At 43.4% G+C, this 15867-nt stretch overlaps 1 protein-coding gene across 3 annotated transcripts; it reads left to right on the top strand.

Annotated features, from left to right (window-relative positions):
* The first annotated feature begins 9760 nt into the window (after positions 1-9760).
* Positions 9761-14640, top strand: Armcx2 (armadillo repeat containing X-linked 2). Of its 3 annotated transcripts, none has more exons than XM_029473707.1 (5): positions 9761-9843; positions 10259-10523; positions 11091-11154; positions 11456-11521; positions 11771-14640. In XM_029473707.1, exon 5 carries the CDS (start codon positions 11902-11904, stop codon positions 14254-14256), a length of 2355 nt encoding a protein of 784 aa, XP_029329567.1. In that variant the 5' UTR covers positions 9761-9843; positions 10259-10523; positions 11091-11154; positions 11456-11521; positions 11771-11901; the 3' UTR covers positions 14257-14640. The 3 variants fall into 3 exon arrangements, with proteins under 3 accessions (XP_029329567.1, XP_029329565.1, XP_029329566.1); XM_029473705.1 differs by having other exon boundaries at positions 11050-11154; XM_029473706.1 differs by having other exon boundaries at positions 9798-9843; positions 10316-10523; positions 11050-11154.
* The last annotated feature ends 1227 nt before the right edge of the window (positions 14641-15867 follow it).

Here is a 15867-nt window from a genome sequence, read left to right as displayed (position 1 = left end):
TGGGAATGGGTGGGTAGGGAAGTGGGGGGGCGGTATGGGTGACTTTTGGGATAGCATTGGAAATGTAATTGAGGAAAATATGTAATAAAAATATTAAAAATTTTAAAAAAAAGAAAAGTAATTGAATAGACACTGGTAAATTGAAACTAGTACTCATGAGCCATCTTGACCTAGAAAGCCTTATCTGATCAAGCTGCAGTCATTGTTTGGTAGATGGATTTTTAGTTATTTGCCCTGTAAATTAATATAGTGAAGACTATTGTTGGTAGTTATTTAAATTTTAAGACCTTCTGTCTTTGAACTTGGAGTCTTCATTTTGAATGGCATCAGAAGGAAAAGAAGAGTGCCCAAGAAGCATCCTGTCTCCATGATCATTAACAACTTGATACTTTCTATTCAGGAGAAAGCCACAAGGCTGTTCCAAATACATAGGCCAGTTCTGGATGCTGTTTCTGGCAACACGAATCACAGATTCCTTTTCACAAGATTGGCCTGATCTACTAGACATCTGACATGGGAATCTGCATATCCCTGCAGTTTGGTTTGGACTCCCCAAATCCTTCTTGGTAAGATTTTCACTCTATGGCCAACCAGAGGGTAATTTCTCGACGCACTGTAAATATCAAATAAAAATAGGTGAAAGATGTTTTTATGGGTGCTCATACTCTTTGGAAGCCCTTGATCTAGATAAAAAAGAGGCATGTCTGGACTTGCATTCTGCTCTTCTTGAAGATGTTATTTGTATTTCAGAAAAAAACTCATAGGTCTTTCAAAATTCCATTCTAAAAGCATGTATTTAGATAGGTAAAGGAAAATTAAAGTCTAGAATATCAAAGTTATATTTGCTGTAAGAATTTAAATAATAAATACTTTTCAATAAATGTAGACCTCAGTGAACAAATTCTGGGTTTGATTCTATAGAATATGTGCTCAAGAATAATGACTTTTCCTTACCACAAATGAGGACCCAAGCACAAAGCATCCTACACATTCTTATGAATTTTAATCACATTTATCACCCACCATTGGAATAAACAAAGTTTAAAGGTCCCTGATGGGTACTGCATTAAGAAGTTTACCTTAAACACAAGTGACAGTTGTTCCTGAATTTGACAGTATGTTACCAGACACTTTGCAAATCGCAAATCAGATTTCCTAATTGATTAACAACACTCCATCAAATTTGAGTAGTAAAAATATGGTTGAGTGACAAGTTATGCTACTGAAGAAAAATAGATCATTATCTGGGGCTTGGGAGCTCTTGTTTTGTGGACATATTTTATAGACTCTCCTGATGTGTTCTATATGTGTTCTATGATATATAATTATCTCAAAACACTAGGAGGTATTTATTATTTTTAATGAAAAAAGAAACTGGCATGGAAGAGGAGTGGGGAATAAATTGGATTACAGTACAATTTCTCAACATTTAATTATTTTAACTGGATCTATGCTTTAAAATGAATAAAAGACTTATCAAATTATCCATCACTGTCTACAAAGACTTGGCTATCTTATTTATACTTTTCTGACTTCATCTGTGAAATTGAACAAGATAACTTGTATTTCAAGGGACAGGAATTTCTCCAGAGTCAAAAAAAAAAAACCCTCTTTTGACAAAAGGATAGAAAAGAAACAAGGAGATGACTGCTGATTGTGCCCTACTTTCAACAGTGTTTCAAAGATGTAACAATCCTCAGAAAGGAGATTGGATCCAAAACACAGCAATTACAACCTTAACACGGATCTGTTTCTCTAGCCCACAGCAAAAGCAGGACAAAGTTTGAAGTGATTTTGCAGTTTGGAACAATGCTTTTTTTCCTGGTGTTCTGGCTTGTAAAATTTAACAACAAACACTTGTGAGCAAGAAAAACCACTGGAAGAAAGGACGCTGGTTTTTCTTTTATGTTAACAATATGAATGAAGACTCAGTTTAAATTCTCTAAAGCACCATCTTTACTTCCAAGAATTCAGGACTACCACTTGGATTTTAGATGTATACAGAGCCCATTAATGTATCTGGGACCCTTTGCTCCTATGCCCTCCCATTGGCCTGACTTACCCTGAACTGTATATGGATGAAAGACTATGGACCTCCTCCAAAACTGTTCTAAATGTGTCAGAGTCACAGATCTTACTCCTAAATTTCCCTCAACATCTGTTTCATTCCCTAATCTCATTACATGCAAAAGACAGATTCATTGGGTGCTAAATCTCATGGATAGTTCCCATCTAAAATTCACACAGTGAAGGGGACGACTCGATTCGCCATTAAAGAAGAAAAGCTAGCCTCTGAGGCAACTTTTTATGAGGCAACTAGAAGATTAGTGAAGCTCAAGCTGTTTCCTCTTTCCCTTTATTTGTGGATAAGCTGGCCATATCCTGAAAGACTGCACGCATGAGAAGACTCCAAAGATAGCAATGCTAAAATGGAATCTTTTGGCAGTGGGTTGGAGGTCCACGGATGGAAAGCTCATTCTTACTGCAAGAGTGCAGACTGACTAACTATAGTAGGCAAAGTAGATGCTCCTGGTGTACCTTCCAGATTCCATTTAAAAGATAGAGGCAGCTATTTGCTAGCTGTTATGAGTGTTGGCTGCTAAAGATTCATAGTTGAATTTTTTCAGGGCCACTTTGTAGAATCAAAAGTCCCTCTCCTCTCAACAGACATTATCATGTATTCTAACTCTCTCAGTGTCTATAGAAGCCTAATTTCCTTATCTCAAGATGCATCAATTCCTTCATATATTTCATGTTTCAGAAATTCCTTGGTCTCAGACTAAGTCTAGACTCAAGCCAGACTGTGTTTATGCCTAGCTTCTTCCTTATCCTAGGCTGCTACCTCCATATATGCTCGCTTTAAAGCAGTCCTTCAATAAATCACCTTCATAAGAATCCTTATCTCAGGCTTTACTTCTTGGGAGTCCTACCTAACATACCAGAGACTGGTTTGTTCCATTTCTGTATATGGTCTCCAGTTTCATTTTCTCAGTCAAGCCAGCCCTGTTTTCCGGACTCATGGAGAGCCCTTCACCAAGCTTGTTTCTCTCAAACCCTACGTCTATTACAAATAATGGAATTTGTGGAGGAGAGAGTTTTTCCATATGTTAAAATAAAAATGTCCCTATAAACACACACACACACAAGCAAGCAAGCACGGAGAGACCTCAGTATTGACTGCCATATGATGTACTTGGCAAACTAGGTCCCACCCAGGCTCCCAGGCTCCCTATTCCTTCTACACCAATGGGAGGGAGAGGGATGGCTACATAACTCATTGAAAAGCTTGCAGACATTGACTGATGGATAGTCTAGCTACAAATAGTGTGAAAACATATACCCCTATGCATGTTGATCAAATGTAGTAACCCCAGTCCTCCATGCCTCTGCTCCCTGGAAACTTGTTCCTTTATTCTGCCTTCTTTTTTTTATTTTTAGCTTTATTTATTTATTTCATTTATGTGAGTACACTGTAGCTGTCTTTAAATACCAGAGGAGAGAATAAGATCCCATTACAGATGGTTGTGAGACACCATGTGGTTGCTGGGAATTGAACTCAGGACCTCTGGAAGAGCAAGAAGCCAGTACTCTTAACCACTAAGCCATCTCTCCAGCTCCATATTCTGCCTTCTTAAGTCACCAACTATTTCTGCTGTTGACACAACCTTCAGTTTTAGAGGACATGAATGAAATGAGAAAGAGATGAAGTTCCCATGGGCCCCACTGGGAAATGTTAAAGCACTCCAAAATTAAAATTTGTACTACTATCCTCCACCCAGATGCTAGTAGTCTTCAATCAATTCTTATCCTCACACCAATCTGCAGGGATCCGAATCAGGATGGGTTTCCTCCTCTTCTTTCCACTGCTTCCTAGGCTACAGTCATATAGCCCCCCCCCCAAAGAATAGAATTGTTGACTGATCAAGAATCTCTATCTGTAAGAGCCAGAAGTGGTTGGATGACTATAAGGAACAATGTTTTCTAGATGCAGCAGAACATGTCGCTCAAAAGAACTCACAATGGCTGTGACAGTGTGTACAAGACCTAAAAAAAACTCAAGCCATAGAGAGAGGAGGTGGGCATGAAGTCCCACTCTTAGCATAGGAGCTCTTGGTAACTGAGGGGAGAAGATCCGTTTTCTTTAAGAATATAAACTCTGGTAAATTGAGCATGTTCCAGTGGAAGGCTACATGTACAAGAATATATGGGCAGCACAAATTGGACTAAATTAAAAAAAAAAAAAAAAGACCACACCAAGTTGGTTCTGTAGGGAAGGGAGTGAGAAATCTGCAGGAGTTGAGGGAAGAGGTGAGTATGATCTAAACACAATGAATGAAATTCTTAAAGAGCAAAACAATAGCAGGCAAGAGCCTCTGTTTTGATGAGACTTCAGTATGTAAGCTACTGATCTATTAAATCCAAGTCCTAATTTTTTCCTGGCCTTATTAGCAAAACAAAGTGTGATGTATGCAACCCTCCATGTTTTCTTGCCCCCACTGCAATATCTTTCTTGGTCTGCATAGTCTTTGCACACATGGCAAAATTTTCTCTGATAACTGGAGGCAGTTTTATTTCTGGCATACAAACTAACCAGGAAAAGACTCATTAGAAAGTTTAGGTTTCAGAGAAAGAGGATGGGGAGGGAGAGAGGAAAATTATTCTGTCATAAAGAAGAAATCATGTCACTAACTGGATAGAACTGGAAGTCTTTGGTTACCAAAAAAAAAAAAAAAATGGGNGGAACTGAAAATCTTTACGTTAAGAAAAATAAGCAAGATTCAGAGAGATAGATATTGCATGTTTCCTTGCAAATGTGAAACCTAGAAAGAAAATCCCTGAATGGAGAAGGAGGATTCTTAGGGAAGTAGGAAATCAGGGAGGGAGAGACTAAAAGAGGGTGACTGGTGTGCAACTATGATTTAAGTATATCACATACGTCTATGAAAAAGTCACAGTGAAATTATTCTGTACAATATATACTAACCATATTCATTTTTATATACACACATAGTTCAGCTTTTGTGAGGAGCTAAGGCTGAACTCAGAGTCTTGCACATGCTATGCAAGGACTCTACCATTGAGCTACATTTCCAGCCCTTTAAAGTTCACCTTTGATAAAATACAACATTATGAGGGATATAGGGTGATATGTAGGAGGAGAGAATCTCAGGCAGAAAGGTAAACAAGTACAAAGGCTCTGTGAAGAGTACGTGGTCAATTTGGCCCAGGCATATCAATAAATCTAGGATGATTAGAAAAAGGAAAGATGAGGCAGAAGTGTAATAAGGTTGACTATGGTAGAGTCTTGTCAGTTGTGTAGAGAGGATATTTGTTTTTATTTTAAACAACTCAGGAAGGAGGCTTGGAATTTACAAAGTGTTCATATGTCCAGATGTATTCAAAATATACTGTAGGACAAAGAAAGTGACAAGAATGACTGATGTAGGTCCATCATTTTGACAACAGCAAATTAATAGAAAAAAAGACATCTTAGAATCAAAGTATTTGTGTCTTATGGATTGAACCTAGGCCCTCATGTTAGCAGGCAAGCACTGTACCACTGAACTATAATCCTAGCTCAGCACTTAGTAAATTAAGCCAGTCATTTTTAAAAGCTCAAACTATTAATAAAATAATAAGAAGGAAACTTCATTTATGTAGTAAAGAATTATGTATAATTCAATGATTCCTTTATTGATTAAATTAAATTAGATATAAAAGAAAATATCCTTAACCTGATAAAGAATACATGAAGTGCTCTGACCTGATAGATTTATCACTCCCTTGTGGGGCTACCAGGACAATGGACTTTACAAGTTCCTTTCACTCATTGATAATATATCTGGATATTACTTTTTGTGTAATAGCAGTAAACATAAGTAAAAATAACCTTGAAAAGAGATTGTATCAGAAATAACACAAGTTACACTAAAGGGTGAAACAAAAGATAACAAAATGTGGGTGCTCTCCAGGATGTCCTGGTCAAACAAAGAAAGACAAAGAGAAGGAAGTGTGGATACTAGGAAGGGGAAAATGACCAACTTATAAAGTATTTTTAGTGTACACAGTAGTTTGGATTTTGTGTGTATAAATCAGGATTATTATGTTGGCATTTTGTTTCTAAACATGGAATGAGGGTATCAACTAATGGCACCCCAGGTTTAGAAAAGCTTTGTTTTTAAAACTTTTTAAATATGAAAGACAGTTCTATTTCTGCTTTTCTATTTTTAATAACTGTTTCCAAGAATTGTATAAATAGATATTTAGTAGTATTTAGCTCTATTGTCTTGACATTAAATCTTTTTCCCTCTTTTCTGTGTAATGGTATGTTTAAAAAACTTGCCATTTAATAATAATCAAGGGTGCTTATCCAGGACATCTCCTGGTAGAAATTGGATATGCAATCAAATATTTTGATTGAACATTTGGATGATAATTAGGAAAAATATGAATTTACACTCAAGACTTATTCATATACTTGAAAAATCACTGCATCTTTTTCCTGTTTAAAATTTATCCCTAGGAAGAGAGGAGGGGGAGAGGGAAAAAGAGGGGACATGATCAGGTGTGGGAGGAGACGGGGGAGATGTACAGAGGGTTAGGTAATTGAACAGAGGTGTGCAGCAGTGAAGGATGGGGAACTGGGGGTAGCCACTAAAAAATTCTAAACGCCAGAAAAGCAAGAGGCTTACCGGACACAATGGGGAGGCCATTAGCTGAAATACCCAACGAAGGGGAGAGAGAACCTGTAGAGACCATATCCAGAGGTTAGGCAAGGACCCCAGTTGAAGGATGGAGTCACTTCTCAAAATTTTAACCCAGAATTGCTCCTGTCTAAAGGAGATACAGAAACTGAAAGAAAGGCCATCCACTGACTGCTCTACCTGAGGATCCATCCCACATATAGTCACCAAACCGAGACACTATTGTGGACACCAACAAGAGCTTGCTGACAGGAGCCTGGTATAGCTGTCCCTTGAGAGGCTCTGACAGTGCCTGACAAATACAGAGGCAGATGCTCTTAGACAACCATCAGACTGAGCAAGGGTACCCAATGGAGGAGCTAGGGGAAAGACTGAAGGAGCTGAAGGGGTTTGTAACTCCATATGAAGAACAACAATATCAACTAACTAGATACCCCCACCCCCAGAACTCCCAGGGTCTAAACCACCAACCAAAGAGCACACATGGAGTGACCCATGACTGCATATGTAGCAGAAGATGGCCTTGTCTGGCATCAAAGGAGGGGAGGCCCTTGGTCCTATGAAGGCTTGATGCCCAGTGTAGGGGGATGCTAGGGTGGGAGTGGGCGAGTGGGTGGGGAAGCACCCTCGTGGAGGAAGGAGGGGGTGGGATGGGGGTGTTTTGGAGAGGAAACCAGGAAGGAGGATAACATTTGAAAAGTAAATAACAAAATAACCAATAAATTTTTTCTAAAAAAATTATCCCTGCTTTGGTAACAACAACAAAAGAGCCCAAAGTTGGAAATGACATTTAGTATAAACTTTCACAAACCAAAAATGTCACCTAAGAATTATTGGAACTATTAAGATATCAAAACCCTGCTAGCAGAAAATAAATATACCAAAGTAGATTTTTTTCTTAATGTAAAGTTTCTTATCAGAAATTGTAATTCAAGAAAAAAAAAAAAAAAACAGTGGTTGGGTTAGGTGCATCATCTCTAAATGAACCCAGACTCGGCAGTCTTTTGCTGTAACTGCAGGGATGGAAATGGAGAGGAGCCTGAGGAAAAGAAGGTCCAGTGACAGGCCCAAAGTGGAATCCAGCTCAAGGGGAAGCCCAAAGACCTGACACTATTACTGAAGCTATGGAACGCTCACCAAAAGGGACCTACCATGACTGCTCTCCAAAAGACCCAACAAGCAGCTGAAAGAGTCAGATGCAGTTATTTGCACCCAACCAATGGACAAAAGAGATTCTTAATCTTGACTGATACACAAAACACAAATGCTTTAGGCTGTTCTATTGGCCCTTAAGGGGTCAATATCTGAGAGACAAACCCCTTGAGAAACTGTTGGGTTAAGGACCTCTAAATCCCACCTCCTAAAATCTACTGGGACCCATACACAATCAAAAATAAGACCTTTAGGGTGAATATAATTTCAGGTGGACCACAGAGTTAGCGAAGTATTAACAGCTAGTCAAGGTTAATCAGCATGGCCGTTGGACATTGTAGTTTGTGTCTGTATATATACTTGACGAAGGGAGCACCAAAATGGATGACGAATGGCAGTTATTTGGAAGCAAATCTAGGATTTTACTGGTTGCCTTGGAGATGAGGTGTCCAGAGGGGAGGGGGCCAACAGGTTGTGACTTTTAGACCAGGTAGTAGTAGTACACGGAATAGTAATGACAACAGTCAACAGGGCACTGTGTAAAAGAATATGCGTTAAGCCAATTTAACAGCAGCTTCCCCCAGCAATCCCTTTTGTATTCACTGAAATATTCAGCTCCAGAGACAGATGGGAAGAACAATCTATTTCATGCATTGCTGAGTTACCCCGAAGAGAAGAAAGGTAAGGGGCTAAAGGCATTCACCCATGTCACCACTTCGATGCCCTGTCCATGTATAATTTGGGAGTAAGAAACATGGTCAGATGTCTACCCACAGGGAATCGTTCAAGACTCAAGAGAGGGTAGTGGAACTGCAGCTTCTAGCCTTCTGAACAGAGCAAGGAGGATTTTAGCATCCTGCACCCATCTCACAATTACTTTTCTTAGCCTTGAAGATAAATCACTAACCTGGAACCTAACCAGGAAGAGGTGTTCAAATTTGTCATGGTGACAGCCATAAATTGCAAGAGATTCACCCAGCAGTAAGCAACAGCATGGTAATGTTGAATAAAAGTATTTCTCTAACAAGAAAAGAGAAGATCACCTACAAATTCCACTTAAAAGCTATCCCAGAAGAAGAAATATAGGATATTATTTATCCAAAATAAATAAGGTATGGCCACCGAATGCCTCTTCATGTATCAATTCATAGATCATATGAAAATGTACTTATATTATCAAGAAAAATACATTTTTAGATAGTCAAATACTTAGCATGCTTTGAAATCTGTTCCCCATGTGGCCAAGAGTATTCATTGTCTATGTGATAAAAATTAAGCAAAATTAATGTGAGAGAAATCTTTATTTTAAACAAAATGTTTCTGTTCATTTTTGCTACTATTTCCCCCACTGAGTTCTTGTTTTATTGTGTCTTCCTCCTGTAAAAAATAAAGGTGTAGTCACAGTTTTTAAAACAAAGAAGGGGTCTCCCAGAAGTGCAGATCTCACGTCTAGTCCTTGCTTCCTCTTTGATATTTGTCCCTTATCTTATATGTACAGGAGCAGAAACTCAATGGCAAGGGAAACGGTCAGTGTAAGTAGGGACTGGACGATGGAGAATTGAGGGAAAAGCTTGGAGTAACCCAGAAAAAACTCGAGATAATTCCACAAGAGAAAAAAAAAGGTAAAAAATGTCAACAGTTCTAAAAGCTGCTGCTCCTCCCCAGTAACCAGAGAAAGAAGGTTCACATAGGGAGAAGGGGCTACTTAGGGCCTCAGAGGTCACAAAGTCCCTGAATGATTGACAGGACCTGCTGTGGTGGGAAGCGGTAGGAGTAGGATAAAGGAGGGGGCTTGTGCTCTTGGTGGGAGTGGAATTCGGGGACCCAAGCTTACTGGTGATGCGGGTCCCACGTGACCAAGAGAGCTGACGTGGGCAAAGGTACTTAAAGCCTTACGGCCATCCCTGCCATCTTCCTCCGGGTACCAACGCTATTAAAGCTGCGGTCAGTCTAGCGAGACAGAGAAAATTCCCTCAGAACTGGCCAGGTGAGTGCTAGAATGAACATTCTCTGTTCCGAGGGGGTGGCGGGTATAGAAATCGCCTAGGGATGCTGAAGTCAGGCCACAGGCGCCTCTGCACTCTCTGCTGGCCGAGGTTTTCCAGACTTGGGAACTCCAGCACAGCGGATTTTGGTGGGCAGCGGGGGAGGGGAGGAATGGCATGAAAGGACTATCGGGTTTATGGAAGAAACCGCTTGCTTCTCCCCCAGCTCTTTTGCGGTTTTATTTTGACATTTGGCTCGGCTCCCTTGCTTGCCGTGCTGTTCTGAGAGGAGGGGGCAAGAGAAGTAAAACGCGGTAGCACATACACTCCCAGCAAAGGGGCTTGGGATCGGGTGACCGGTGGGGGCTTGAAATTTGGAAGCAATCAGTATTTTGCACTCCCACCCTCCCTTTTCAGACACCTTGTTGCCAAAACCCTGCTCCCTCCCCTCCCTCCCCTCCCCTCCCCTCCCAGCCCCCTGCCTTTCTAGGGCACTAGCAAATGGGTGTGCCAGCTTCTGTGGGAGAGATGGAGCATTTGGAGCTGTACGGGCTTCATAGGCTGGGGGACCGTGAGAGAATCTGGTATTAGACCGCCATGCTAACTGCCAAGCTGCTCTCCAGACACCTGCGGCCCACCAGCCCTTCACCCTGGTCCTTTTGGCCCTGAAAAGGGAATTCGGGTATGCGGGCTAAAGAAATGGCGGTTGTCTGGGGATTTGGGATGGGGATGGGAGGTGGAGCTCAGAGGAGAGAAACCACAGAAAATCACGACCCTGAAACTGAGAAGGCAGGCCTAGAGGCCCTTGCTTGCTAGGCCCTTGCTAGAGGGCCTAGGCCAGGAAGTTGGGGGGGGGGGGTGAAGAGAGCTGAGCATAAGCGGGGAATACTAGAATATCTGGCAGGAATCCCCCTGCTGCATCTTAGCCAGCCCTTGCCTTGCTCCCTCCGCTTCATTGCAGCAGTAGAAGGGGTGTGGCGCTGTGTCTCAGAAAAATGGCGGCCAGAGGTGGGGCGAAAGAGAAGGGGGCGTTGAGGCCTGGGGAGCCTGCGCAAATGGGGGTGGGGGGGAGGGGACCTGGATAGCTGGGATGTGAGAGGCTAGAATTAAAGGAATTGAAAGGTGGAATTCTTTGCCACTTTGGTGTGCCTAGAAAAGAAAGCTAACCCTCCGGACTCTTGTTCTGGATGCTGATATATGTCCACCAGGTTCTTAGTCTGCCCCTGCAGTCTGTATTCCTGCCCTTCAGCCCGTCCTCAGCAGGAAACTCTGGCTGAATTCGAGGAAGGATACAGAGCTCTGAATTCTTGCAGGTCAGTGTTTGGGGTGAGGTGAGAAATGGTGATCCCCTGGTGTGGGTGTGGCAGAGGCCTGAACATAGAACCAGAATACTCTCCCCTGAATCTTTTCTTTCTTTTAGACACCTTTGTCCTGGAGTATCCTTTTTGGTGCAGGGAAGAGGGGGTGTGGACCTGTCTTTGTAAGTTGGGGGGGGGGAGGAAGAGGAGTAGTCGAAAGGGATTTTTTTTTTTTTTGGCCCACCAGAGTGCAAGTCAGGGGAGAAACAACAATCTGTCTACCCAAGGTTCAAAACCACCTGTCATCTATCCACAGATCCGTCTACCTTGAGGCTCTGCAGCTGCGAGCACAGTGGAAATTGTTCCTGATCCCAGGAAGCTGGTATGTACATGAGCGCTGTCTGAGGACATTTGAATGGGGTTCGGGATATTATAGGTGAATCTAAAATTTCCCCCTCTCTGCCAGGCTTCCAATATTATCCCCTCCCCATTTAGGAACAAATAAATTATGGGTAGTGGCCCTGGGAAGGTGAACTAGAGTTGAAGATACAACCTGCAGCTAATCTCTAAATCAGCAAGCGCAGCCTTTGACACTCGCGCGCCTCTCATACCTAACGTTTACTCCCACTAGGTCCAGCTCAGCTTGCAGCCTCCGAAGAACTTTCAGACCCGAGCTTGAGAGCCTCAGTTGGACTGGTGTATACATTTCACTTAAGCAAGCCAGTTCCACAACCTGGATCAGAGACTCACTCCAGGTGTACCATGAGCCGAGCTCGGGATGCTGGCTGTGTAGCTGCTGGAATAGTGATTGGGGCAAGTGCCTGGTACTGTGTCTACAAATATACTAGGGGAAAAGACCAGAAGAAGAAGAGACTGACCAAGCCCAAGAACCGGGCCTCTGTGGGTACTGGAAGCAGGGCTAGAGCGGGCCTCAGAGCTGGATTCACAATTGACCTTGGGCCAGGATTCAGTCCCCCAAACCCCGTCGATATTGAGATAATGAACAAGGCCCAAGGAGAAGCCTCCAATCCTGCCACCGCTGTAGCTGAAGAAGTGGCACCAGCTGCACCCAGTCCTAAGGTTCAGAGTGGGGCAGAAAGTAAGGTCCAGGAGTTAAATGGGGCTAGAACTGAGGCTAATATGGAATCGGTAGTCATGCCTTCAGCTACCTGTACAGTTACACCTCCTCCCAAGGTGGCAGGGGGTCTCATTGCTGCAGAGGCTCCAGAAATCATAGGCGCTCCCAAAGTGCTGGAAGCTCCCAGCACCACAGAGGCTTCTGGGGCAGTAGCATCCCCTGGACCAACAGTATCTCCAATGATAGCCCAGTCTCCTGGGCCAGTGGTACCTTCACCAACAATAGTGTCTACTGGGCCAGCAGCAATTCCCTGGGCAGTGGCACATCCCGGGGCTGTCCAGTCTCCTGGGCCAGCAGTACCTCCCATGGCAGTCCAATCTCTTGTGCCAGCAGCACCTTCCTGGGCAGTAGTAGCACCTCCTGGGGCAGTCTACATTCCTGTGGCAGCCCACTTTGCTGGGCCAGCAGCAGCTTCCAGGGTAACCCAGTCTCCTGGGACGGTGATACCTCCCCTTCCACCCCCATCATCAGTACTTCCCAGGGGAGTCCCATCAGTGCCTGGCAGAACAGTCCAGTCTCCTGGGACAGCAGTGCATCCTGTGGCAGCCCAATCTACTGGGGTAGTAGTGCCTCCTAGGGCAGTACAGTATTCTGGGGCAGCAGTGCCTTCTGGAGGGGCAGCAGTGCCTTCTGGAGGGGCAGCAACTCCTAGGGCAGCAGCATCTACCCAGAGGACAGCAAGCACAGAGGTCATGCAGGTCCCTAGGATGGCAGCAGCTACTGAAGCCACAGAGACTCCTAGAATAGGAACACCTGCCATGGTAGCTGAGGCTTCTCTTCCCGTGCATTCTGGGGCTGCAGAGACTCCTGGGACTTCAGGGTCCTCTAAGACAGCAGCCACTGGCAAGAAAGCAGCCCCTGGAGCTCACACTGGGGCTATACCTAAGGCTGGGTCAGCCACTGGAGCTGTACCCAAAGGTGGAGGAGGCAAGGGTGGAAACAAGAACCGGAGTGGAGGCAAGGGCAAAAATAGGAAGAACAAGGTTGAAGTGGATGAATTGGGGATGGGTTTCCGTCCTGGTGATGGGGCTGCAGCTGCGGCGGCGGCTTCTGCTAATGGGGGGCAGGCCTTCCTAGCAGAGATTCCTGAATCTGAGGAAGGGGAATCTGGGTGGACTGATACAGAGTCCGATTCTGACTCTGAGCCGGACGTCCCGCAGAGAGGGAAGGGGAAGAGAACCATTCCCATGCATAAGCGCCCCTTTCCATATGAAATCGATGAGATCCTAGGTGTTCGAGATCTCAGGAAAGTCCTAGCCTTGCTTCAGAAGTCAGATGATCCCTTCATTCAGCAAGTAGCCCTGCTCACCCTGAGCAACAATGCCAATTATTCATGTAATCAAGAAACAATCCGAAAGTTGGGAGGCCTCCCAATTATTGCAAACATGATCAACAAAACTGACCCCCACATTAAGGAAAAAGCCTTAATGGCCATGAATAACCTGAGTGAAAATTATGAAAACCAGGGCAGACTTCAGGTGTACATGAATAAAGTGATGGATGATATTATGGCTTCTAACCTGAACTCAGCGGTACAGGTAGTTGGGCTAAAATTTTTAACAAACATGACTATTACTAATGACTACCAGCACCTGCTTGTCAATTCCATTGCCAACTTTTTCCGCTTGTTATCTCAGGGGGGTGGAAAAATCAAGGTTGAGATTCTGAAAATACTTTCAAACTTTGCTGAAAATCCGGACATGCTAAAGAAACTTCTCGGTACCCAGGTGCCGTCATCATTTAGTTCCCTTTATAATTCTTATGTGGAATCAGAAATTCTTATTAATGCCCTTACTCTATTTGAGATTATCTTCGACAACCTCAGAGCAGAAGTGTTCAACTACAGGGAATTCAACAAGGGGTCCCTGTTTTACTTATGCACTACATCTGGGGTGTGTGTGAAGAAAATTCGAGCCTTAGCAAATCACCACGACCTCTTGGTGAAAGTGAAAGTTATAAAGCTGGTAAACAAATTCTGATTGATCTGTGCCCCCAAGATGTGTGATCTCTCGGTTTTACACTCGTGAAGCATTAACAGTGAGACACTATTGTTTTTCTACTTGTGTGTGTAGTACAGGAATTATTCAGCTGCCACGTTTGAATAATTCAGAGTGATGTTATCTGTGATAGTCACCAGCATTAAGCTGAACCATTTTCTGAATACCAAATAGTCCCGTAGTCCTGTAGTCCTGTGGTTTGACTTGTGCTGCTTGGGTGGGATATTTTCCCTGGGTCCTCTATGTGAACTAATAGCAATCCTGTCCGTGAATGGCCTACTCAGCTCTTAACTTGTTTTGACTTGAATTTTGTCACCAAAGACTTCATATGTGTACCATCAATAAAGTGTATGTTGCAAATGGCAAGAAGTTGTTCTGGTGCTTTAACTAAGTCTGGCTGCCACCAAACTCGGACACTATTGCATATGCCAGCAAGATTTTGCTGAAAGGACCCTGATATAGCTGTCTCGTATGAGGCAAATACAGAAGTGGATGCTCACAGTCATCTAGTGGATGGGACACAGGGCCCCCAATGGAGAAGCTAGAGAAAGCACCCAGGGAGCTGAAGGGGTCTGCAACCCTATAGGTGGAACAACATTATGAACTAACCAGTATCCCCCAGAGCTCGTGTCTCTAGCTGCATATGTATCAGAAGATAGCCTAGTCGGCCATCACTGGAAAGAGAGGCCCTTGGTTTTGCAAACTTTATATGCCCCAATACAGGGGAACACCAGGGCCAAAAAATGGGAGTGGGTGGGTAGGGGATCAGGGTGGGAGGGGGGGTATAGGGAACTTTTGGGATAGCATTTGAAATGTAAATAGAGAAAATATCTAATAAAAATTAAGTCTGGCTGCAAAGGTAAGGAGGATGAACACAATGGACTAGTAACAGTACCTGGGCATAGGCTCAGGGTCAGGTGCTTGTTACCTGGGAGGATGAGGAGAACATCAATGAAGGATGCCCTTAAGATTAGCCTGAAGGACAGCATAGAAGAGTGGCCTAGAAAGGAGAAATGATATGAGGAAAGACAGCGGTAGGAATTCTGTTCCTTTGATAGGGAGGAAGCTAGTTTCCCTGAAATGGAAAAACAGAACCTGTGGAAGAGGAGCAATAATGATAACACTGGTAATTTAGGGAGAAGTTCTTTTTGTTTGTTTTTAAAGGTCGTAAACCTTCAGCTTGGGTACCAAAATATTCTGTTATTCGGGGTGTAACAGGACACTTTACAAAGTGCATAAATAAAAGGAAAAACAGGGCTGGTGGATAGCTTACATGGCAAAGCCCTTGCCTCACAAGTATGAGGACCTGGGTTTGATCCTTAGAACTCACTTAAGAATGTTGTGTGTGATACTGTCCACTTGTAATCCTGGCCCTGTGGGTGCCTAGACGAGAACATCCCTGGGCCCCACTGGCCAGCCAGTCTAGCATAATTGATGAGCTCCAGGCCAGTGAGAGACCCTGTATCAAAGGAGGAATGGAATTCCTGAGAATGATACCTGAGATTGTCCTCTGGTCCCAAACACGAACATACACATAGAAAGTAATCTGGTAGCAATTGCAAGATGAATTGAAGCTGAGATGGGTTTAGGAGT

Source organism: Mus caroli, chromosome X (assembly GCF_900094665.2).
Source record: "Mus caroli chromosome X, CAROLI_EIJ_v1.1, whole genome shotgun sequence".
NCBI classification, from domain to species: Eukaryota; Metazoa; Chordata; class Mammalia; order Rodentia; family Muridae; genus Mus; species Mus caroli.
Note: the sequence above shows the minus strand (reverse complement) of the source record. Positions and strands in the feature narration are given on the sequence as shown.

Bases quoted from the DNA above. Each gene is read 5' to 3' on its own strand.
- Armcx2 (XM_029473707.1), top strand. From the start codon at position 11,902: ATGAGCCGAGCTCGGGATGCTGGCTGTGTAGCTGCTGGAATAGTGATT.